General features: G+C 41.0%; 1 protein-coding gene across 2 annotated transcripts in view; it reads right to left on the minus strand.

Annotated features, from left to right (window-relative positions):
* Positions 1-984: 984 nt before the first annotated feature.
* Positions 985-25843, minus strand: part of NSUN3 (NOP2/Sun RNA methyltransferase 3) — a 71451-nt gene continuing 46592 nt past the window's right edge. Inside the window, exons 6-7 of one of the 2 annotated variants that reach the window (XM_079766870.1) lie at positions 3578-3811; positions 985-1211 (exon numbers count right to left, since the gene is read on the minus strand). In XM_079766870.1, the coding sequence (XP_079622996.1) occupies positions 1205-1211; positions 3578-3811 (241 nt within the window). In that variant the 3' untranslated portion in view covers positions 985-1204. Of the gene's footprint in view, positions 1212-2063; positions 3812-25843 lie in introns of those variants that run through there. The other variant, XM_079766869.1, reaches the window with a different exon arrangement.

The following is a 25843-nucleotide window of genomic DNA, read 5'->3' on the forward strand; positions in this document are numbered from 1 at the left end:
TCCAGGATTGTGAGAGGGATCCCGGATTGGAGAGGGTGCACTATTTTCCTGCACCAGGCCTCTAGTTGGTTAATAACATTATATAAATTTCAGGTATATAAAATGTAAATTGATACAGCCACTATGGAAAACAGTATGGAAGTTCCTTTAAAAATTAAAAATATAGCTACCATATGATCTAGCAATTCCTCTACTGGGTATTTACTTGAAAAATACGAAAACTTTCATTTGTAAAAATAGTATTTCTGATTCACACCCAATAACTTTGTAGCCTGAAGCCACTTCAAATTATGACTACTTTTAATGTTTTCAGGACAGATGTTGTTAGGGCTTTTGGAACGAAAAGTGGATTATCAGCAGATATTAGTTAACTTATGAACTTTCATCTGAATACCCTTCAGATACCCATGGGACCTGGGTGATATCATAGCTCAATGTCAGCCTGAAGAGTTGCATCAGTCATGGGCACCATCCTTTCTTCCCTCCATAATGCAGTAATAAGGTAAGGGAGACTATAAACCATTGATTTGAACCATATAAATGGGTTGAAAATAAATTGTGCTGTTATATTTGTCCCCAAAGTCAAATTTACCTAGCACATAATACAAGTAGCCCATTCAATTGCATCAAAGGACTTCCAGGTATCTAATAAAAGTGTTGCTATTGGTTCCAATATTTTCTTTGTTTTCCAGATGAGTTACATTAGCCTATGCAGATTATCTGATGCTTATCTCCCAAGATACAGCCTAGTTGGATAAGGGCCTATTAGATTTGCGATAATTTTATTTAGTTGCATAGCCAGTGGTCTGGTCTCTATTATTTTATGTCTACTCACCCTGTATAAAAGGATATTTTTCACAATACTGCTAAGGGGATAACATGCAATCTTGAGCATAAGGCTAGATGGATATATGTAATTGGATAAAAGGACTGCAGACTGCCTTGATTCCAAACCACAGACAGTATCTGATGCTTTAAAAATTCAGTACACACCATTTAAATGCATTACATTTATTCATAGTCTATTTCTGAAACTAGTGGCTGTTCAGTGTGCTGATGGCAGAGAGAAGTTAATGTGTTGGTAAGCAACCTAAATTTTTATAAAGCTATTTTGAAAGTAACTCAATGCCACAGAAAGTAATATCAATTACTCCTTGCTTTTCAATTGACATTGCAAGGCTGCTCCAAATTTCTATTCTTCAGTTCAGCATCTGCAAAGAAAAGGAAGGCACAGAGTATGTCCTTGGGATATTTCTGGGTATGACAATCACAAGAAGTACTTCTTTAGAACACACCCTGAAATATTTGGGGTAAAAAAAAAAACAAACAAATATTGACTAACCCTTAGATGCCCTGTGGATAGGGAATTGCTTTAGAAAACTGAGCAATGGAGAATAAGGGTAAAGCCAGTGGGTAACCCTGAGGGTTCTTATAACCTATATCCTGTGAGACAGCATAGTGCAGAGAGGGACAAGGGCCTGGCCTTTGGAGCGAGTTTTAATCTTGGACCCAAGAATAGCACTGAGCTTCGTTTTCTCATCTACAAAAGGTAGTTACAATGATCACTCCTGAGACTGTTTAAAAGATCAAAAAAGCTATCTATCTTTTTTAAAGTTATATATACTTAATCAAATATTTAGTGGTCAATAGATATAGGTCAGCTGTTTCATTATAATGATTGTTAATAATAAAGTGAGATATTTATATACACATATGTAGTTGCATTTTTGAAGTAATCATAGGAAGGTCTAATCCAATGGCACACTAAGTACTCAGAATAGGCTTCATGGCATTGTGTTGGTGAAATAATGACATTCAATAAAGTGCACTGTGAAATTTTACTTTGTGATTAACCTACTCAGAATGAATGCACTTTTTAAACCTATAGTATCTAAAGACAGGATTTCATATTGAAAAAAAATAATAAGCACACACATACAAACAAATATATTTTTCCATTATCATTAATCTTCTTTATTAACTCAGTATATCTGATTGAGTCTAAGAGATCCAGCTTTCCTTTAGACATATTGAATAGATATAAAGAAAAAAATGGTTGTGCTCGCTTCAGCAGCACATATACTAAAACTGGCATGATACAGAGAAGATTAGCATGGCCCCTGTGCAAGGATGACATGCAAATTCATGAAGTATTCTAAAAACATAAAAAGGTTAATGGAATGAAGGTATAGAATAAACATTCTTCCTCAGACTTCCCAGTTACAGTAACCCAGTTATATATGCTTGCAAAATAAAAAAAAAGTTAATAGGTAGTCTATTTACGTGAACAGAATAGAATAAACAATTCAAAAATATTCAACTTCAGCAGAATTTTATATTTATATAGTCAGAGGTGGTTTTTTTTAATGCATATTTCCAAAATGATATAATCTTTTGAAGTGTGTATACTTTTTCTTAACAGTTGGAAAAATATGTTTGGACTCTAAGTGAAGCAATTTCTAGAGAAAACACATGATCCACCCTGAAACTAAAACTCTAAGTATATATACAGAAATGTGTACAACATTCCCAAGATATATATAAACAGGGAGAGCCACTTAGTAAATGTATTGGGTTTTGGTAATAGTATAATCCACTCTCATTATGCATCTCCCTCTTGTGCATTAACATGTGACATCATACTCTCTTATAACATTTCATAACAGAGTGAAATAAAAAGCCCCTCCAGATTGCAACTGTAAGATAATCAAATTCAGTGGTGCTCATTATAACTGCAATTATGTAACAAAACTCTCCAAATATAGTTCAGTTATTGCAGTTATTAATCATTCTGGTTTTGTTTCAAGCACTTGCTTTATAGTCTGCTGGATAGACTCCATTATTCTACAAGCTGAATGTCGAAAGTCAAACATGTGCATGTGAATCTGCTCTTCTAATGGCCTTTCAACATAATTCCCCCTTTCAATTTGTATTTGTGAATACAAAAACGCGGAGAAATAAAGCTGGTGTCAGTAGAGTCACTGACCTTTGCAGTAAACAGAAGACAGTCCTTAACAAAAAACAACTTAAGTAGGAAACATATTTTGCTAGAACTAGAAATAGAGCTGCTTAAGACGTTAGTCTCAGAATACCAATCAGTTCTTAAGAAAAAGGGGGAAGAAAACTCTCAAAGAATCTGTATATTTGATAAAGAGAAAAGTTATAAAAGGGACAGCAAATGTGCATTTTTAAAAGTTCAGAGTACCAACCTCATGGATAGAATGTACTTCTAAACATCCTATGCACAAAACCATGTGGATTAATTTAACGACAAAATGCCAAGTCAAAGCAATTTTATTATACAGAATAAACACCATCTGCACCACCTTAAATCACTGCTGTGGATGTATTTCTAGGAAAAATATATACACCTGGAAAATTCTCCAGCCTAAACTCTGAGATGCTAGAGTACTAAGTAGGATTCCAAAACAGATCCAGGGAAACTGACTCCATAATTATTTAAATGTTCACGTGTAGACAGCCCAGAAAAATAAATACAATAGTACATTGACATAATTTCCAAAATGCACATCACCAAGTTCATACAGTCCATGATTTTTTCAATTTGGCTACGTACATGGGGCCCCACGCTTTGCCCTTTTCTGGAATCACCAAGAGCCCACACTCCTGGCCAGTGGGAGCAAATGCGAAGTCTTGGGAGCAAGTCCTTGCCATTTCCTCTATGTTCACAGGCATGATATCACGGCAGGAATTTAAAATTTCACTGATCACATCCTGATTTTCTGCTTTGGAAAGTGTGCATGTAGAGTACACAAGTAACCCTCCAGGACGCAGCGCCTTAATTGCAGACCTGCATGTAATCAGGAGAATGCATTAGATTGGTTAGGCACATTAAAAGCAAGCTACGGCGTTTGAGGGCAAGGAAGCTTACATACTTTAAAGTTTTTTGCAATCCTGACTCAGATTGCAATAACTCTGGATGTTTTCTAGCCTCACAACTATTTCTCTCTAACGTATCCCTGGGTGACTAGGAAAATGGTAATCAAATCAATCAACATGGGAAAGACAGTGTATTTGATTTGTTCACTCTTGATCTTTTTTTTTTTAAATATATTTTTATTGATTTTTTTACAGAGAGGAAGAGAGAGGAATAGAGAGTTAGAAACATCAATGAGAGAGAAACATCAATCAGCTGCCTCTTGCACACCCCCTACTGGGGATGTGCCTGCAACCAAGGTACATGCCCTTGACCGGAATTGAACCTGGGACCCTTGAGTCCGCGGGCCGACGCTCTATCCACTGAGCCAAACCGGTTTCGGCCACTCTTGATCTTTTAAGGATAGGAGGATGGGGGTAGAACATGATGAAAAAATGGGTTTATTTTTTACTATATTGAGTGGTATGTATGGGTAGGTGGAACAGAGCAGCTGATCTTCAGGAAAAAAATTAGGGCTCAGTGATAGTTGAAGTCATGGGACTAAGTAGGATTTCCCAGGAAAAGAGCAAGAAAAGAAAAAAGTGGACTAAAGACAGACCCTCAGAGAATGCCTATTTAAAGGGAGGCAGAAATTTAAAAAGAAATTAAGTCTTCACTAGATGAAAGAGTAGCTTCAGGAAAAAGATAGGGAGAAAGATTTATCTGTCTGTTTGTTTGTTTGAAAGAGAAGACTTACAAATATTTATAAATGCAGATCCAGGAGAAGAGCAGTACCAGGTTTCAGACTACAAATGGAGAAGTTAGTTTTTGAAAAGATGGGGTTCAGCTCTTCATGAGAAACAGGATGGGAGCATGGATAGGAAACCAGGATGTTTTAAGGTAATGAAAGTTCATGATAGGCCCGGCTGGTGTGGCTTAGTGGTTGAGCTTCAACCCATGCACCAGGAGGTGGCCAGTTCGGTTCCCCATCAGGGCGCATGCCCAGGTTGCGGGCTCCATCCCTGGAGGCAGCCCATCGATGTTGATTTTTCTCTCTTATCGATGTTTCTATTTCTCTCAAATCAAAAAATCTTTGTTTTTAAAGAAAGTTCATGATAGCCTCAATAAGAAGAGCAGAGTGAGAGGCAAGGTGATCTACTGAGACATAAAACTAAAAAAGTTTTAATCTTGATGCTGTGGTGTTAACCCCAGAGCAATTACTAATCAGTAACTTTAAAAAAAAAATCATGTTCCAGAACCTCTACTAATCAGTAAATTTAAAAAAAATCATATTCCAGAACCTCTACTGGATTTGAGTCCAGTCAGCTCCATGACTCACATCTATATTTAAGCAATTAGAGTGCATCCCCAATAATTGAGATTTAACAATAAAGATCTACATGGAAGAAGGATATTTGCAGATGTGATAAAATTAAGGTTCTTGAGATGGAAAGATTCTGGATTATCTGAGTGGGCTTAACATATTCACAAAGATATGGAAAAGAGAAGTAAGAAAGTCAGAGAAAGAAAGGTGATAACTGGTGCTAAGGTTGGAATGGCAGGATTGTAGCCAGCAACAGGCCAGGAGCCAAGGAATGCAGGCTGTTGCTAGAAGGTGGAAAAGGTAAGAAAATGATTATCAACTGGCTTTACCTGTGTGCTCAGTTCAGGTTGCTATAACAAAAATTCCATAGACGAGGTGGTTTAAACAATAAACATTTATTCCTCACAGTTCTGGAGGTTGGAAAGTCCAAGATCAAGGTACTGGTAGGTTTGACATCTGGTGGAGACCTGCTTCCTGGTTCAGAGATGGCCACTGTGTCCTCACATGGTGAAAGGGGAGAGCACCTCTCTCCAGGCTCTTTCATAAGGGCACTAATCCCACTCACAAGGGCTCCACCTTCATAACCTAATCACCTTCCAAAGTCGACATTAACTAATACCATCACCTTTGGGATTAGAGTTCCACATATAAATTTGGGGAGGACACAAACATTCTGTCAATTGCACTCCCCTACAGCTTCCAGAAGGAACACAGCTCTGCCAGCACCTTGATTTTAAAGTTTTGACCTCTAGAAGTGTAAGATAATACATCTGTATTATTTTAAGCCACTAAAATTATGGTAATTTGTTATAGCAGCAATAAGAAACAAATACACACTCGGTGATTTTTTTTTTTTTTATAATGATATACTAAGGCATCAGTATATTTTGCTACAATTGTCTAAGTTACAGCTTCACTCAATTTGGATCACTTTCAATTGACTACAGCAATGGACAAAAGACTTTCTTTTAAAAAGTTAGAGTATTGTGCAAGGGATATAGGCAGATATGAATACAGATATCTGAAACTTATAGTAAAAACTATTTTTTTTATCCTAGTTTCACAATTAGCAAAGCCAGTCCTTAATCAAGTAAGTATAATTCTTTCTCATTACAGTTATACAAAAGTATACAGAAGCCTCATCATTCACAAACAATAAGTTTCTGGCTTGATGCAAATTTAAATTAATTTCTATAATGTTGCCAATGTTGGCTAATTCTTCTGCTTTGTTTTCATTCCAACATTCATAACTTATCTTTCTAAAATTAGGTTGGTATAATTTAACTGGTCTCATTAATTTCTAAACAAGGAAAAGCTTTTTCACAAATTGGGTTAATCTCAACACCCTAGAGCAAATGTTAGGGATTCCTGTCAAATGGTTGTTGCTGTTGTGCTATTCATAACTGTTCTTTAAATACCATTTCTATCCTTTTGCTGGTAGTACTTATACATTTTAAAAATACCATAATTTGTATTCAAAGATCAAGAAAAGTAGGCAATGTGAGGGAAAAAAATCTCTCCCAGGATTCATATAGCCAAGACTTTTCTATACTAAGAAATATGTTATGCCATAGAAGGCATTTTTCTCATGAATTGAACCAGTTCATACTGAGGTTCACACTGGTTTTGCAGGAAGTGTAAATCTATCTCTACATTAGCATTTATAAATACACATAAGAGTTTCTTTGTTTTTGATACATAAATGGCACTAGGTACTCAATTTTAATTAAGGCTAGAGTATTAACCACTCTATAATAAAATGATTTAAAATCAATACTTTTGGTATTGCAATAAAAATCAAAAGACAGAAAAACCAGCCACTGCTAATGTCAGGACAAGCTGCACTGAATAATGACCCCCTGCCCTGGTGTCAGCCAATCAATCAGTGGAGACCACAACCCTGAAAGGACACACATGAAAAACTGCTGAATATTCTACTGAGATCTTCCCTAGGATCTCCCCTAAAATCTCCACCCTTAAAATCCTCAGGAAGGATTTCCCTGTGCACTCTCCCTCCTGGGAGCATGCCCCTGTCTTTTCCCACCCTTCCTCTCCCCGACCCCAAGGCCTCTTACCATCAGCTCCCTCACCCCCAAGCTCCAAGGGCCCTTCCTTTACCTCCATAACGCGTTTCCTAAGCCCATTTCTTCTAGGAATTTCTTTTTCTACCTCTGTGATTTACACAATAAATGTTCTCTTACAAAAAAAAAAAAAAAGATAAATGTAGTGTTTTACATATATTAAATGAAAATTAACACATAAATATAAGTACCTAAATATATAATACTTTGCCCACTACAGTAGTGCCTAGGATAAATCATCTGCTTCCATAACAATTCACACATGTTTTGAAACAGTCCATCAGATTCTAGTAACTATTATTATATGTTTCATCCAAATCATAAAAAGAAGACTGTGTATGTATTTAGAAGACAGGCAGTAGGGTGTGAGAAAGATTGTGTTGCTCTGGAGAGAAATGATAAGAAAGGAAGAAAGATAGTACTTAGTAGTTCTTAACAAGCCAGTAAGAAATTAAAAATTCTGGAAGGTAAGAAAAAAAACAAAAAACATTTAGAAGTTAGAGAGACTGGAGTAGCACTAATACTCTGGCAAAGCTGTGGTAATCCTATCTAATAAAGAGGGAATACGCTAATTGACCCTCACACCATCACAAAGATGGTGGCGCCCGCAGCCAATAAGGAGGGAATATGCTAATTGACTACCCCGCCCTCAAAAATGGCAGCACCCACAGCCAATAAGGAGGGAATATGCTAATTGACTGCCACACCCTCAAAGATGGCAGCACCCACAGCCAATAAGGAGGGAATATGCTAATTGACTGCCACACCCTCAAAGATGGCGGTGCCCACAGCCACAAGATGGCAGCGCCCAGTCCTCTCATCCCCGCCGGGGTGGCAGGTGTGTGACAAGGCCTGGCCTATCCCAAGGTAGGCCCAGCTGCTCCACGCACCTGCCTCCAGAGTCCCCCAGTCTCCTCAGCCCCCAGCCGCCCAGGCTGGCCCAAGGCGCAGGCAAGCCTCGGATGGTGGCTGCCAGCCACCCAGGGTCGGCTGAGGCTTGCAGTGCCAGCAGTGGCAGCAGCAGAGGTGTGATGGGGCATCACCTTCCCCTGATTGCCGGGTCACCTCCTGCCCCTGAGGGCTCCCGGACTGTGAGAGGGGGCAGGCCGGGCTGAGGGATCCCCCCTCCAATGAATGAATTTTCATGCACTGGGCCTCTAGTGACCATATAAAAAGGTAAGTCCAGATCACAGAAGAAAAATAAGAGATGTTGGATCTAGGTTCTGATAGCAAAGAAGGCAAAGAGTTCTCAATGCTTGTGTCAATTTCTGTGCCATGCAAAGTTATTCTTATGTTTATTTTTAAATAAGAGGAAGGAAAACCAAACAACTAACTAAGCAACATCCATTTTGGCATAATGCTATCTTATGCTAATCTCCAAATGAGCCGTGCCCCCTGATTTTTTAATGACTATACGTTTTATGGCTTAAGAAGATCCTGAGTAATGGATTATTATTCATCTGTACTACACCACTAACTATATTCATGAAATTACTAAATAACAAGTTGTATTATGATTGGAATTATTTACCATTGAATTATGAGTGATGCTAAAAAGAGGGTTAGCAGAGCTTTCTAATCATACAGAAGATATCATAACTAACTACAGTACATGAAGCAAAAGTATTATTCTGATCAGATTAGGGAGAAGGCAAACCTAATATTTTAAACAGAAATGGGAACTAGTAGACATCATCTCAGGTTTTATAGTATACATTATTCAATACACAACGTCCAACTATAATACAGGGCTGGGGGAAGCAGACTTGACACATAATAGAATCCTTCACTCATTTTCCTGAAACATATATGTTCCTCCCAGAAGCCTCTTATCTAAGTGCTGATTAGACTTAACCCTACTTGAAATAAGAAATAAGATTCTATCTCACAACACTGTTGCAGAAAATAAAACTGACCTTGATTAATAATATAGCATAAAATAGAATGGGAAATGCTTTTACCCAAAGTACTCCTAACAGAAGAAGAATGATGGTTTTCTTGCAGCAGAATGTATGCCTGATACCCTGTTGCTTTATGGCAGAGATTGGCTGTACACATTTCTCCAAATCTTTGATTGTCTTTCAGTATTTATGGAATCTGCTGAAATACATTCTGTGCTTGAACCACATAGTTAATAAAACAGAACAACACATATTTTAAAAAATAAAACCATCTACACTAATAAAAGAGAAAAACACTAATTGAGCGTACCTCCGCTAAGCCCACAGCCAATCAGGAATGATATGCAAATTAATCCAGCAAAGATGGCGGGTAAATTTGCATATGCATGCAGCACAGGCAGAGGCCCTATGCGGCCCATGGGATCCAAGCTGCAGTCGGCCCATGGGATCCAAGTTGCAGGGGGCAGGGGGCAGCGAAGCCGCAGGCGGATCCAAGCTGAGATGGGGACCCAAGCAGGCAGCATCAGGCGGCTTGAACCTAGGCAGGCGACACCCGATGCCGCCTGCCCAATTCCAAGCCGCCTCACCACCTGCCCGGGTCCAAGCCACCCTGCAATCACTGGGCGAAGAGCCCGGAGCCAAGCTGCCCTGCGATCACGGGGCGAAGAGCCCGAGTCCAAGCCACCCTGTGATCACGGGGCGAAGAGCCCAGGTGGATCTGCCTGGCAATCACGGGGAGAACAGGACAGGCCGAGCCACAGCGATCACAGGGAGAACAGGCCAGGCCGAGCCACAGCGATCACAGGGAGAACAGGCCAGGCCGAGCCACAGCGATCACGGGGAGAACAGGCCAGGCTGAGCCACCCCGCGATCACGGGGCGAAGAGCCCGGGTCCAAGCTGCCCTGCGATCACGGGGAGAACAGGCCAGGCCAAGCCACAGCGATCACAGGGAGAACAGGCCAGGCCGAGCCACAGCGATCACAGGGAGAACAGGCCAGGCCGAGCCACAGCGATCACGGGGAGAACAGGCCAGGCCGAGCCACAGCGATCACGGGGAGAACAGGCCAGGCTGAGCCACAGCGATCACGGGGAGAACAGGCCAAGCCGAGCTGACCCGCAATCATGGGGTGAACAGGCCAGACAGAGCCTGGCCAAGCCGCCCTGCAATCCCAGGCGAAGAAGCCGCTCAGCTGACCAGCCTGGGCTAGGGACCTGTTGGGGTGGGTGGGGTGGAGTCCAGGGCCTCTAGCCTGCAGCCATGGGAAGTCTCCCTCTCCCCAGAGTTAGGAGCACCAGTCCAGGTCTACCCAGCAGCATGGTCCTGACTGCGGGGGTGAGTTCCTGCAGGCTGAGGTTTGATCCCCACGCATTGGCAGTAGGAGACCAGTGCCTTTGTTATTGCTGTGTGTCCGGGTTTTAATTGGACAAATGCCCAGAGGTCCCGGGTGCCAGCTTAGCAAAATCTTTTAAGAGGAGAATTCTGTCTGGGTTTCCTCAAATTCCCTCAGCCCCTACTCACCCCTCTGTAAAGGCACAGAACAATTGAGGCCCTTAAATAAAAATCAGAGGTCTCCAGCAACAGTGGGCCTCTCTCATCACAGTATTTGGACTGGATGGCATTTGAGCATTTATCTAGACACCATGACAGAGAAACACAAGCTCAAGTCATGATCTCTGCCCTTAAAAAAATCACAATCTTATTAGAGTGAGTGGATGATAAAAGCGCAGTAATAACATCAGAATGTAAGGCAATAATATAGAGAGGAACAGAGGCAATTGCTAGGATGATTTTTCACTAATTAGTACAAAGAGTATGTGCTATGAATTAAATAAAAAAAATATGTGTGGAGGTAGCTGCTTCATGAGTATAGCATCCCTTCCTATTTTAAAGGAAGCTGAGTTCCATGTGAACTGTGTACTATGCTATGATATCTGAGGCACAGGACAAGGGAATTCCATGTGTACTATGCTATGATATCTGAGGCACAGGACAAGGAAGGCCCTAAGTGTACTATGCTTTGATATTTGAGTCATTCTTTATTGTTCAATGTCATTTATTTCTGTACGTCTCAGTTTTGTAATAGCTAAATTACTAGAATAATACATCTTGCTATAAAATATTACTAGAAGATCAAATGATCAGGTGACATTTATTGTTATTTTCTATAAATGAACACAATCTCTGGTATGCTAAAGTGATAGGTATTATAAAAATATTCAGATAGAGAGACATACAGGCTTGATTACAAGTGAGGCTTACTATCACAACCCAAATTTATTGCTTAAAAAAAAGCAGGGAGCCAACTATAACTGAACCAAGTATAAGTCCTTGAAGGGCAAATGTAAATTAGATAAGCTTTGCTATTACAAGAGCAAGAAGAAAAAATTCAGATGCAAGAATGAAAACCACATTGCATCCACTCTAAGTAGCTGTTAAAGAAAAAGAATGGTATACTATGAAAATACTTAATACAGATTGTAAAGACATTTGTTCAAAGAGGATTTCCTAGAGTAGGTGATATTTCAGTTAATTTTTTTAAATGTGAAGAGGTTAGCTAGATAAGAAAAAGGTGTAGGGGTCCCGAATTGCAGAGGGTGCAGGCAGAGCTGAGGGAACACCCCCTTCTGTGCACGAATTTCGTGCACCAGGCCTCTAGTTAAAAATAATATAATGTTAAATTAAAATTTCCCTATTTACAAACAGAAAACCTTACTGATTTTTGGCAGTTTGAAGAGTAGACTGAATAGTATTTACACACTGTTGTGAAGGCCAAGAAGCTCTGCAACCTACATTTTTTTCTTAAGTTTGTGGAAAACTCATTTAGCCTCAAAATCTTACCTAAACTGATGTAAAGCTATTTATGGTCAAGACTTACCTCCTCTGGTATAACTCTTCATACATTTTGCTGAAAACATATTTATTTTTTATTTCAGGGTGCTTGCTGCCCTAGACACTACTGGGGAAGCTGGTGATGTGATACTCCAAATATGTACATCATTACCTTTTTAAAAACAAAACAAAAAATGTGGGATTCTGAAACACATCTGGCCTCAAAGGTTTGGAATAATATTTTGTTCTTGTATTTTAGATTCAAATGAGTTATAAATATATTATATACTCTATCAACATAATAACCTAGCCACATAGTTATATGATGAAAGCTCAATTTAATTACTTTTTAAAAGTTAACTATTTAAATGTTAACTTTAAAAAGCATCAGATAGGCAAATCTGCAGTCTAGATGCAGGAATCCATCAGTGTTTTCTTATTCTAACACAAAGTAAGAAGGAAAACTGGATTGTTTTGTGTTCTCTCAATGCATCAAGGCTTCCTCTGCAGCCTCCTCCAACCCTACTCAGCAAAAAAAAAGTGTTTTAATTTGTATGTTTGTTATTATTTTTTAATATATTTTTAATTGATTTCAGGGAGGAAGGGAGAGGGAGAGATGAGAGATTGATCAGCTGTCTCCTGCATGCCCCCTACTGGGGATCGAGCCCGCAACCTGGGCATGTGCCCTGACTGGGAATCGAACTGTGACCTCCTGGTTCATAGGTCCATGCTCAACCACTGAACCACACTGGCTGGGCAATGTGTTTATTTTTTAAAGAACAGTTTGTGCAATCAATAATAAAGGCATTTTTTCAGGAGTTCATTTTGTCTTTTTGTTCAGTGCTTTCACTAAATTTTTCCATCCTTGAAAGATCTGCTTAGAAAAAAATAGAGAACTAAGTCCCAAGAGTCATTTAAGATACTGGCTTAGAAACAACATGAGAATGTGCTGCTTTCCCAGCAGAAGAGAGACTATTTTTATATATTTCCAGATTTATAGTCCATGTAGCTTTCCAACTATCAAGTAAGTAAAATATAATGACCCAGGAAAATAAAAGAAAAATAATTACCTAATTGTAATAACTTGAAAAAAATAAGTATTATCCTAATGAAAGCATTAAGTTCAATGACCTTGAAAAACTAAACAAACAAACAAAAAAAAACCTAAAACATCTTGGAACCCTGACAATTGTCCAAGTTCCAGAGGGAGGGTATTTCAAACTTAATGATAACTGAAAACATGAGGCAAGGTGTCCTGTTGTTCCTATGGCAAATCTCTGAGTCTCAGAGAATGTTATTTTTATACTTAGCTATTAAAACAAGCTAACAATTTTTGAAATATAAATTCCACTCTTCTGGTCCATTCTTCAGGTCCTTGATTAGAAATCTAGCCTTCTGTTGGGAGGGTCAGTATAAATTAGATCACTAAATTTTACTGTTTTCTGCATTTAAAAAGACTGAGCCCAAATTGCAGAAGAAAATACTTAGCACAGCAATAGTGCCATCTTTTGTCCAAAGCAGAAAGTAACTTTTCCCGCTTTTCATTAATTCCTCCTGATTTATCATCAGGAGATATATAACTTCTTTTTATGTCTTCCTCGTAACATGTTTCAAGCTACAACTACTGTCTCTCCTATAATTTGTGATGCAGAAGTAAAGCAATCATACATGCCTATACTCTTGAAAATTTTAAGATTACAGCTAAACATTACTGCAATTAATATATTTATTCTTTATCTTTCTTCCTGACTTTTCTATTACAATTGAAGCATCAAGGCAGGCATCCTCAAACTATGGCCCGCGGGCCACACGTGGGTGTTTTTGCCGTTTTGTTTTTTTACTTCAAAATAAGATATGTGCAGTGTGCATAGGAATTTGTTCATAGTTTTTTTTAAACTATAGTCCGGCCCTCCAACGGTCTGAGGGACGGTGAACTGGCCCCCTGTTTAAAAAGTTTGAGGACCCCTGCATCAAGGCAACAGCTACCATTCTTTCAGATGTAAATATGGGGAAGCAATCAAGTGAAATAGACGTAAAGATTCCTTATGGTCACAATATTAATTAGCAAGCCTGTCCCTGTCCCCCTATCTTAGAAACTCTGGCACTAAACATTTTTTAAAACCAAGTATGATTGTAGTAATTTAAAAATTTTAAAATCATAGGAGCATCAATCCTGCAATTGGTTCTTTGTAACCATTTAATTCAATTGATATTTCAGAGATTCTATATAAAGCTACTTTATAAGGTCACTTACAACTTATGAGGAAAACAGTTTTATAATTAATAAAATGAAAAAAAATGTATGAAAGCTCGGGCAGTCTTTGTATCTTAACTGACAATTGAACTAAATCTAAAACGAAGAAGGTGAAATGCTTATAGAGGACACTGCCCACATTCTTCCATGAGGAAATTATTATTTTCAAAATAGAATAGGATAGGATAGGATAGGATAGGATAGGATAGGATAGGATAGGATAGAATAGAATAGAATAGAATAGAATAGAATAGAATAGAACAGAATAGAATCCTATATAATAAAGAGGTAATATGCAAATTGACCATCACTCCAACACACAAGATGGCCACCCGGGGAGGGCAGTTGTGGGCGATCAGGCCAGCAGGGGAGGGACCGCCTGTAAGGGAGGGCAGTTGGGGGTGAACAGGCCTGCAAGGGAGGGCAGTTGGGAGGAACAAGGCCTGCAGGGGAGGGCAGTTGAGGGCGACTAGGCCAGCAGGGGAGGGCAGTTGGGGGGGGACTAGGCCAGCAGGGGAGGGCAGTTGGGGGCGACCAGGCCTGCAGGGAAGGGCAGTTGGGAGGGACAAGGCCTACAGGGGAGGGCAGTTGGGAGGGACAAGGCCAGCAGGGGAGAGCAGTTGGGAGAGACAAGGCTTGCAGCGGAGGGCAATTTGGGGGGACCAGGCCTGCATGGGAGGGCAGTTGGGGGGGACCAGGCCTGCAAGAGAGGGCAGTTGGGGGTGAACAGGCCTGCGGGGGAGGGCAGTTGGGAGGAACAAGGCCTGCAGGGGAGGGCAGTTGAGGGTGACTAGGCCAGAAGGGGAGGGCAGTTGGGGGGGGGGGACTAGGCCTGCAGGGGAGGGCAGTTGGGGGCGACCAGGCCAGCAGGGGAGGACGGTTAGGGGTGACCAGGCCAGCAGGGGAGGACAGTAGGGAGCGGAGCAGGTCAGCAGGGGAGGGCAGATGGGAGGGACAAGGCCTGCATGGGAGGGCAGTTGGGAGGAACAAGGCCTGCAGGGGAGGGCAATTGAGGGCGACTAGGCCAGAAGGGGAGGGCAGTTGGGGGGGGAGGGGACTAGGCCTGCAGGGGAGGGCAGTTGGGGGTGACCAGGCCGGCAGGGGAGGGCAGTTGGGGGTGACCAGGCCAGCAGGGGAGGACGGTTAGGGGTGACCAGGCCAGCAGGAGAGGACAGTAGGGAGCGGAGCAGGTCAGCAGGGGAGGGCAGATGGGAGGGACAAGGCCTGCATGGGAGGGCAGTTGGGAGAGACAAGGCCAGCAGGGGAGGGCAGTTGGAGGGCAACCAGGCCTGCAGGAAAGGGCAGTTGGGAGGGACAAGGCCGGCAGGGGAGGGCAGTTAGGGGGGACCAGGCCTGCAGGGCAGGGCAGTTAGGGATAACCAGGCTGGTAGGGAAGGGCAGTTAGGAGCCATTGGGTCAGCAGGGGAGCAATTAGGCGTCGATCAGGCTGGCAGGGGAGTGGTTAGGGGTGATAATAAGGATGGCAGGCAGAAGTGATTAGGGGCAATCAGGCAGGCAGGCAGGCGAGTGGTTGGGAGCCAGCAGTCCTGGATTGTGAGCCGGACATCCCTTGAGGGGTCCCAGATTGGAGAGGGTGCAGGCTGGGCTGAGGGACGCACACCCCCCCACCCCAGCCCCACCCCCCGTCCACAAATTTCATGCACTGGGCCTCTAGTAGAATAGAATATTCCTGAATCAATGGGAATGTGGATTTGGTCCAGGAATAAAATGAGATGCTGATGTTATCGAGTGAGGGACAGGTGATCAGCCTACCTTATTTTCCGGTATATAAGACGACTGGGCGTATAGAAGATTTTCCTGGGTTAAAAAGTCATCTTATATGCCAGAAAATACGGTAATTAAGAATTTTACCTTATGTTTATTTGGTGCTTAATTTAAAGAGTGCTTCACACATGGAGTCTTAATAAAACCTTATGAGGTGTGCAGGGTGAACAGTCTGACCCAACTTATCAAATGGAGAGTCACAAAGACTCGGTGACTTGTCTGAAGTTACACAGCCAATTAATTTAGCACAAAGACTGCCAACCTAATCTAACACCAGGAAAGGGACTAAAAACTTTCCCAGTGCTACATATCCTGAAGCAAATATTACCACTGCTAAAATAAGATGGAATCTGGGGCAATAAGACAGAGGACGCTGCATGCATACATTTTATCTTCCCAACTGTCCCAAATACTCACTGAAGGTAAAGAATAACTATGTACTTTTTAGGCCCTTTTAATATACTAGTAAAGAACTAAAAATTAATAGGTCTGAAACTGTACCTTGAGAATCTGGGCTACCTGCTTTTATAGAGCATACAACCTTCACCTATCAAAGTGCTATTGCACAGAATTTATAATGAGATAAATGAAAGTACCTCAAACTGAGACATAATTTGAGGCTTTTCATTACAGACTGGCATCTAAATCATAGTTTTAAAGAATTCTAACGAATTAGACTCAACAGTTAGAAACTCAAAGGTAGTTACTTCATTAACATTCCAAATAATTTGGAGTAATTTGGTAATTATTATTATTTTTTAAATTTGGTAATTATTCTTAATTCCAAATAATCTGGTAATTCATTTAACCAAATTTTATTCCCACAACTCTAAAAGGTAGATATGTTTTCCTCAGAAATTTGTTGATAAAGTCAGTACAAAACCAGTCTAAGTTAAAAGACTTATTTTCAGCCCTCACCTTACTATAACTGTACTATTGGGTTCTCCACTTCAAAACTTTGTACCACTTTGGCTTCTTGGATGGGACTCTTACTTAGTCCATCTCCCACTTTTCTGAAGTTTTCTTCTGGCCTCTTTCTGTACCTTTCCTCTTTTTCATATCCCTTAAAAATCTGCTTTCCCTAGAATTTTATTCTTGCTTTATCTATTTTCCTAAACTTAGGTGCTGTACATATTATTTCATTCAACCTTTTAATTAAGTTTTGAGACATGAATTATCAGTCTCACTTTTCAGGTATGAAAACCCAGGTACGAGAGTTAAGCAACTTGTACAAGTCGACTCAGTTAGTAAGTGTCCAAACCAGGATTCAAATCTGGACACTAGAGCTGTACGTAGCATGCTCTTAACCACAGTTATCCTTGACACGTTCTTTTCCTTCCCACTCCAGAGCCAATCAATTACCAAATTTAATTAGTTCTCCATTGAAAATATGTCCACATGAGACCTTTGTCATCTACTTCTTTCAAATTGGTTTTCTTATTAATTTTCAGTGTTCTCTGATCAAGGGATTTCCAACTTGTGACAGATACTTCAATTGTTCTTCAGTATCTGTTCTCATTTTTCTTTAGTAGTAATGAGATTTTTAATTGGGCATAGCTAAGGCTAATTTCCTAAACTGCCTTTCACTAAAGGTAGCCATATGACTGAGTCTGACCCATGAGATGTGAGTGAAAATAATGTGCAGTATGCTCTTTTAAACTGCAAGAGCTGGAATAGCAACCCTGGACCATGAGGTGGAAGACAGATTCGGCCTGAATCCCTGATAATAGTGAAGTCTGGCAATCAACTGGTCACCAGAGCAACCCTGAGAAACCTGCTCAGACTTTCACTTAAGTCACTATTGTTTTGAGTCTCTCTGTGTCTTTCTCTGCCTATCTTTCTCTGTGTGTTATATTAGGGGGAAAAAAAAACTTAACTGATACTGAAGGTGGCACCAAATGTGGAATTGTTTCAGCAGGATATAAAAGGCAGAACTGGTGGTCAGCTGCTATGGCTCAGTGTTTAAGCGTCGACCTATGAACCAGGAGGTCAAGGTTTCATTCCCAGTCAGGGCACATGCCCCAGTTGCAGCTCAATCCCTGGTAGGGGGTGTGTAGGAGGCAGCTGATCAATGATTCTCTCTCATCACTGATGTTTCTGCCTCCCCTCCCCCCTTCCTCTCTGAAATCAATAAAAAGATAACAAACAAACAAATAAATAAATAATAAAATGCAGAACTGGCTTATTAGTAAGCAGGCAATAGGGGACAAAGTCAAACTATACTACAGCTAGAAAGCCAGTGATTACTAATTTTATATGTCAACCTGGCTGGGCTATGGTGCCCAGATGTTTGGTTAAACATTATTATGGATGTTCCTGTGAGAGTATTTTCGGATATGAGTGACTCTTAAATTGGTGGACTTTGAGTAAAGCAGATTGCCCTCCATGATGTGGGTGGGCCTCATCCAGTCAGGTGAAGGTCTGAAAAGAAAAGGCTGACTGACCTCCTTTGAAAAGGAGGAAATTCTGCCAGCAGACAGCCTCGGACTTGACCCACAACATAGACTCTTTTCTGCATCTGCAGACTACTAGCCCACCCTGCAGATTTTGAACTTGTCAGTCTCCATAATCATGTGAGCCAATTCCTTTTAAAAATCCCTTTACACACACACACACACACACACACACACACACCCTTTTGTTCTGTTCCTCTGGAGAATCCTAATACAGCCATGGAAAAACATTTTAAAAATCACTATTTATGATATATTGATAGATCACATGCTAAACAAAGCTTATATAACTCTAGGATGACTAGAAGAAAATATCAAAATGTTAACATGTGTCAACAAGAGAAGGCTCAGGAAATATCTTGGGAATTTGGAAGCAGAGATGGAAGGAATACAGCCTGTGGATTGTCATCTAAGTCAACTACAAATTCAGTAATTTGGGCCTTAGTAGGATTGGAAAAGTCAGCAGGTTCTGTGCCCCAAAGTGAAGCAGTGATGAAAAGGTATCCCTGAGGAGGCAGCTCCTACAGGGATAAGATGGTGGCCCAAAGCCCTGCTCAAGCACTTTCGAGTAAATGTTCTTGTGTGGACAAGAGGATTCAGTTCAAAAGCAAAGATGTTGCTTTCATACCTCACCTAATAAAATCGAACAAACTTCTGACACACACAATATGATAAACTTCAAAAACATTATGCTGAGGGAAAAATCCCAGATAAAAGAATACAAGTTTGAGTACACTTTTATGTAGTTTGAGAATAGGCAAAGTTGATCTTCAGTAAGAGGAATCAGAGCAATGGCTGCTTCTGGTGAGTGGTGTGAATGGATTCTGAAAGAGCACTAGGAATCTTTCTGGGGTGATGAAAATGGCCTATACTTGATAGGGTTGTAGGTTGAAGATGCCTATGTAACTGTCAACATTCCTTGAAATGAATATGTAGCTTAGTGTACCCACATGTTTTTACAGATCCACTGGCTCAACTTGTGGGTGGGGTGGGGGGTCTTGGTTTAATTACCTTAAGAAACTTCACCCTAGCAGAAAGACTCCAAGCTTGTTAGTCCCATTAGTCCCATTGTTTCTGAGTTGCCTAGCAAGAATTTTCCTGCCATACATGTTCCACTCTTCCTCAATTACTTGTAAATCATCTATCCTCACTTATATCTAATACCCTCTCCCTCCCCCCGCCACCCCAGTTCTTCTTTGTCTAAAAATTTCTTATCACTGTCTTGGAAATTTTTATGGGATACCCCATGAACATGTATTAAAACTTTGATTTCCCCCCTGTTAATCTCTCTATCAAATTTGAGTATTAGCCCAATCAGAAGAACTTAGAAGGTAGGAGGAAAAGTATTAAAATTTCTCAATACCCACAATAGAAAGGCATGGCCCCTCTTTCTCCTTCTGGGTTCTAGTGTGCCTTTGTCTTCCCCAACCCTCCACTTCACGTGCTGGCCACTGATCCTGCTAACTTTGAACCCCACACCAGAAGTAGGGAACAATTATACACAATTTCTATAGAATGCTTAACCAGCTCCCAAGATTAAGATCTAATTCCTATAAGAAACTGCTTACATCGCTTGCAGGGATTCCTCTCTGACCAAACCCTGACAGTCAGCAATACCTCTGCCCCATGTACAGTAAGACAGACACAGTTGTATAATTAATTATCAAGTCAAGGAATTAAAATTCATTCTTTGCCTCATCTTTCTTGATGCTAAACAAGTTGTAATGCTTACCATAATTATTTTTCAGTTTCCTTTTGACCAGGCAAACTTTTATTCTTCGTCTTTCTAGACCCACTTCAAAGCTCACGTAGACTCTGAAACCTTCCCTGATTCCCCATAGGATTCTTCCCTTTTCAGTTTTTCCCAAGTGATACATTTTTGGCTTCTTGAAAACAGGGTTTATATTATATTCATTTTGTATTTTTTATATATAACATGACTAGAAAGAATGTTCCCAAACAGGTTTATTAAACAAGTAAATGAATAAGTGCTATTTTAAGAGGCAGGTCAGGCAGAGAATTTTTCAGTGTAAAACAAAGGGATATACATTTTAGCATAGGTAGCTAGGTATTAATAATGGAAGGGAGCAAAGGGAATCAGACATCAAGCCTAATAAACTAGGAAGCATAAGCCTGCTTTCCTAGGAAGTTGCAGCATTCATAGGCACCCCAGAGGATCTCAGCATTTCTCTGACAAGGGGATTAACACCCCGCCCTCCCTGTGTAGGGAGAAAAGACCAGCTTTCCAATCTCCCCAGGGTACAAATGCTCATTCCCCACAGATGATGGGGGTGGCGGAGTGGGAGAAGGATTAAAACAATAAAAGGGAAATTCCTCTGCTGGGCACAAGGCCAGTAGAAGCCAAGGTGGCACATGGGAGGTGCTTCTACTATGACACATGTGCAATAGGAGCCAAGTTGATGACCAGAGAGACCTGTCAGTATAGCCTGGAAAAAGGATTAGATTGGATAAGGGACACAGAACCTCAGAAGATCTAGAAAATGGGTTAGGGGGAGGATCCAGTGCCAGCCCGAGAAAGCTTGGGAAGATGATTGGTTACTTTGAAGAAGTGCCTGGTCCTTTTCAAACCCGAGATAATATAACCCAAGCTCAACAAACAGCTCTCACGCCCTCTTGCCTGGTAACATGCACTCGCCTCGTTTGTACATTCTCTCTCCATAGCAGCCATGTGGGCACTAGTAGCTGCCTGGGGTCTGCAACCTGGCCTCGAGGGTTCCAAATGTGGGCCGAGGCACAGCCAGACAGAGTGCAGCTGGGAATCCAGACTAAGATAGCTGGGCAGTGACAAGCCCTGAATTGGACTGAACCAATGGCATAGAATTTTTGGATCTAGGCCTTTGTACTGGACTTGATGAAGACAGAGCTATACCTTTTCTATGATGGGACATACGGGGATGCTGTGGTAAGCAATTAGACAGACATGAGCAAGGCAAGCATGAGGAGCCAGGCACAGATGGTCACCAGGGAGGAAAATCTCAGGTGCCTAGCAGCAGACAATTGTAGGGTGGGATCTCATCCCAAGGGCAACCTTTCCTCTCCTAGCATAGCACTGGTCATATAGTTTACACTTTGACCTTTCTTCCCTAGAGATAACATCCAGGCCTCAGTTGTATTTCAGCTCCAGGCCCAGAAAAGCTGCAACACCAGATAATCAATACCACCTCAGGTCAAGCGGCACTGAATAAAGACCCCTGATGGGGTCGGGGGGCCGATCTGGGGTGAGGCTGGGTGGGGGGGTGTGATCAGGGGGAGGGCCGGCTGGGGGAAGTGCTGCCAGCTGATCGGGAGCAGGGCTGGCAGGGGGGAAGGGAGGGAGTGTTTGGCCAGTCTCCAGCTCTTGATCAGGGTGGGAGAGTCTGATCAGGGGCAGGCTGGCAGGGGGGAGGGGTCAAGAGGTTGGCCAGCTGGCCCCATCCTCTGATCGGCTAGTTTGCTGGCCACAGTGGGCGTCACAGCGACTGGTCGTTATGGTTGTTATGGTCATTATGGCTGTTATGGTCGATGGCTTTTTATATATATAGATGTCCTCTTACAGTTTGATTCATGGCTCTGAATTCTTTCCTAGCCAGAACTCAAGTACAGAGGTTGCTGAACCCAGGTCTGGTCTGATCCCACAGATCTAACACCTGGTGCCATTCCCACTGCTGACAACAATGGGACATCGGGAATCTGGGGGCATTCTTCTATTTCCACCCTAATAAATCTTACCATGAAACCACAACCTCCCATGCATGGGTCTCTCTAAATGCTTTTCTCTTGACCCCGTGAAAGGACACCATTTCCACTGGCAATATAGCAAGCATATAACACTCAAAAATTCTGAATAGGGAGCAACTCACACAACCTACCACTCTTAATTTTAGAACACATAAAAATTATAGAAGCCAGAGGCTTTAAGAAAAAAGAAAATAAAAATTTTGTCAGCAAGTAATTTATAAAAGTGAGAAATATTTTTTTTTCTCTTGCCAATAGGGGACATAGATAAATTCCTACAGAAGTAAAATAATCTGCTAACGAAGGTTAGGCATTATGGTGTCGTTTCTGATTGAACTGAAAAGTTTGGTAACTTTCAGAAAGTGAAAATGGACTCTATGAAAACTATGGCCACTACTTTTAAACGAAGATAGGTGGTACTGTGATGCTGTGATTCATAATATGAAATACATATTTGGTCTTCATCCCCTTTTCTGCACACAGCTCCTAAAACCATGGGATTTCCTAAATGATGAGAGCAACAAAACTGTCTTCTGTTATGCTAGCAAGTGACTCTGGGAGGGCACCTAAGTTTGGGGGCTAGTTGCCAGGGGAAATAACCACAGGACTAGTGGACTTTCAGATCAATCCTTTGACTCTGGAGAGGGAAAAGGGGCTGGAGGTTGAATCAAGTGCTAATGGCCAATGATTTAATCAGCCATACTATGTAATGAAGCCTTCATAAAAAAACATAAAGGATGAGGGTTAGAGAGCTTCTAGGTTGTTGACCAGGTGGTTGTGCTGGGAAAGTGACATGCCTAGAGAGGGCATGGAAGCTCTGTGTCCCTTCTCATGTACGTTACCCTATGCATCTCTTCCATTTGGATGTTATCTGTAACCTTTATTATATCCTTTAACAGACTGGTAAATGTAGGTAAACTGTGTTTCTAAGCCCTGTGAGCTGCTGTAGCAAATTAACCAAACCCAAGGAGGAGGTGTTGGGAACGTCTGGTTTACAGTTGACAGGTCAGAAATACAGGTGACAACCTGAATTTGCAATTGGCATCTGAAGTGGGATGGTGGCAATCTGGTGGGACTGACTTGACTTAGTGTGGGATCTGACACTATCTCCTGGTAGATAGTTAAACTGTAGGACACCAAGCCGATGTTGAAGGAAATTGCTTGGGGGTGTTGGGGGAAACTCTCCACCACTACATTGGAATTTGTACCAGAATACTTTTTAGATATCAAAAACTCCATCAAGGCATATTTAAAAACAAAAGTTACCCCCACAACACTACCTTTCTGGAAAGAAGGAAAATCTAACAGAGGGGGTTCATGTAGGGAGCAGACAATCTTATTTAAAAGAAAGAAAATAAATCTAGTCTTTTAAAAAAATTATTAGCCTAATTTTTTATGTACCTACATGTGTGTGTGTGTGTGTGTGTGTGTGTGTGTGTGTGTGTGTTTTGTTAATCTTCACCAAGGATATTTTTCCATTAATTTTTAGAGAGAGTGGAAGGGAGGGAGGCAGAGAGAAACAAACATCGATATGAGAGAGACACATTGATTGGTTGCCTCCCACACATGCTCCAATCAGGGCAGAGGATTGAACCTGCAACCGAGGTACATACCCTTGACTGGAATCAAACCCAGGACCATTCAGTCTGTGGGCTGATACTCTATCCACTGAGCCAAATTGGCTAGGGCCCAATAGATATATTTTAATTACCACAAGATAACTTAACAAATGGTAAAACTACACCTTTAGCCAATTGTTATGAGCTCTACAAAGCTTTTATTTTTAAGTTGTTCCTTTTTTGCCTCACCGCACACTAAATGTTTATTACTCTACATTTCCTATCTTTTTTCCCCTCTCAGCGTTTCAGAGATTTTTGTTTCATTTACTTTTTCTTGTCATTCTATATAATTTTTCTATGTTATATTGTTGGCTTCTAGTATTCCTTTCCAATTTTTCTATTTTTGTTCCTTTTCAGCAGTTTTCATTTTTCCACTGCTTGTTTCTCATCATTTCACTCATTTGATATATTTGTATCAGTTACTATTTCTGCTGGTAAACAGCAGTCTGGGCAAGAAAGCAAATAAAAAATTCCTACCACTATTATACACTAAAACTAAAGAAAACATTAAGGTGAAAAGTAGAAGTTCATGTATAATCTATCAAATAAATGCAGATTTAAAATTAAGTTTCAGGTACTATAAGTATGTAAAACAGATATTGTATTTCTGGGTTGATAGTTACCTAGTGCTAGCATCGTTTTTTTGTGTTGTGTGTGTTTTTTCCTAATATATTTTCATTATTGATTTTAGAGAGAGAGGAAGGGAGAGGGAGAGATAGAAGCATCAATGAAAAAGAAACATCGAATGGCTGCCTCCTGCAACCCGGGGATGTGCCCTGACTGGGAATCGAATCAGTGACCTCTTGGTGAATGAGTTGATGCTCAACCACTGAGCAACACTGGCTGGGCCCTGTGTTTTAAAAGTATTTTACAAGCTTTGAGGGTACTCTTTACTGTGCTCAAAGTAAGTAAACAAAATTCCAGATACCAGGGAGCATTATCTTAATTCATTGATATTCTTCTTCCCAGCAAATAAACTCACAAAAACCTTTACAGGTTTGAATGTTTCTTCACGTTAACATATGTATTAAGAAATGATTCAAAAATATTTATTTCCATTTTAAAAAAGGGAAAATTTTTTCTAGATACTGAACTGTTTATTCTCGAAGAAGTTCTGTAAATTTAAGAGAAACATGACTCCGCTTGCAATTTTCAGAGATACCATACCCAGCAGCTATTCCTTTGTCAACCTAAGAAACAAAAACAATGCTGATAATTATCTTTCTCCACTAGCAATAAGTTTTTACCTTGAAGAAGGTAATCTTTATACAGTACTGGTAGAGCAGAATAATGACACTAAATACTCTTGATACAGATTAAAAATGACAAGTTTTTGCATATTTATAATCAGTTTCTACTTGGAGAGTTGTAGTTTAATACATCTTCACAACAGTTAATTACCTCATTAAGACGTCAGTGGAATGGCTGCTACAAGGGTGCAACTTTTCCTTTCCCCCTGACATTTCAACAAGTTAACCATCTATACAATTCAACAAAGAAATCCCTGCTCAACACAGATGCACGCCTGATAGACCCATGCAATTAAACATCTAAAGGCTAAGAGATGAGAAGGGAGGAAAGTGCAGACGGCCTGCAGACGCAGCCCTGCAGCTGGGAGCTCGCGGCTCAGCTGGGAGAGGGGAGAAAGCCAGTAGTAGAACAGAGAGCTGCAGAAGGGAGGGCAGGGGCAGCTTAGCAGGGTGAGTGGCAAGTGGAAGAGTGAACAATGTCCGAGTCAGCAGATGCCTGACAGAGCGTGGGCTTCTGCTGTGCAGCTCCCCACTGTCGGGCTGGGAGGTGGTGTTTCAGACAAAGAAATGGAACCACAGAGACCTGCCGTTGCTTGGACTCCCAAAACTCTCCTGCTGTTGTCCTTGTAGTCTGATCCAGGAGCATATTATCTGTAAACTAAGAGCTGTTACAATAGAATAGCTGTTTTTCTCTGCAACTGATCCGCAGGAGGGTAGTTTGGGGCAAAACTCC

This window comes from Cnephaeus nilssonii, assembly GCF_951640355.1.
Source record: "Cnephaeus nilssonii genome assembly, chromosome: 3".
Classification (NCBI taxonomy): Eukaryota; Metazoa; Chordata; class Mammalia; order Chiroptera; family Vespertilionidae; genus Cnephaeus; species Cnephaeus nilssonii.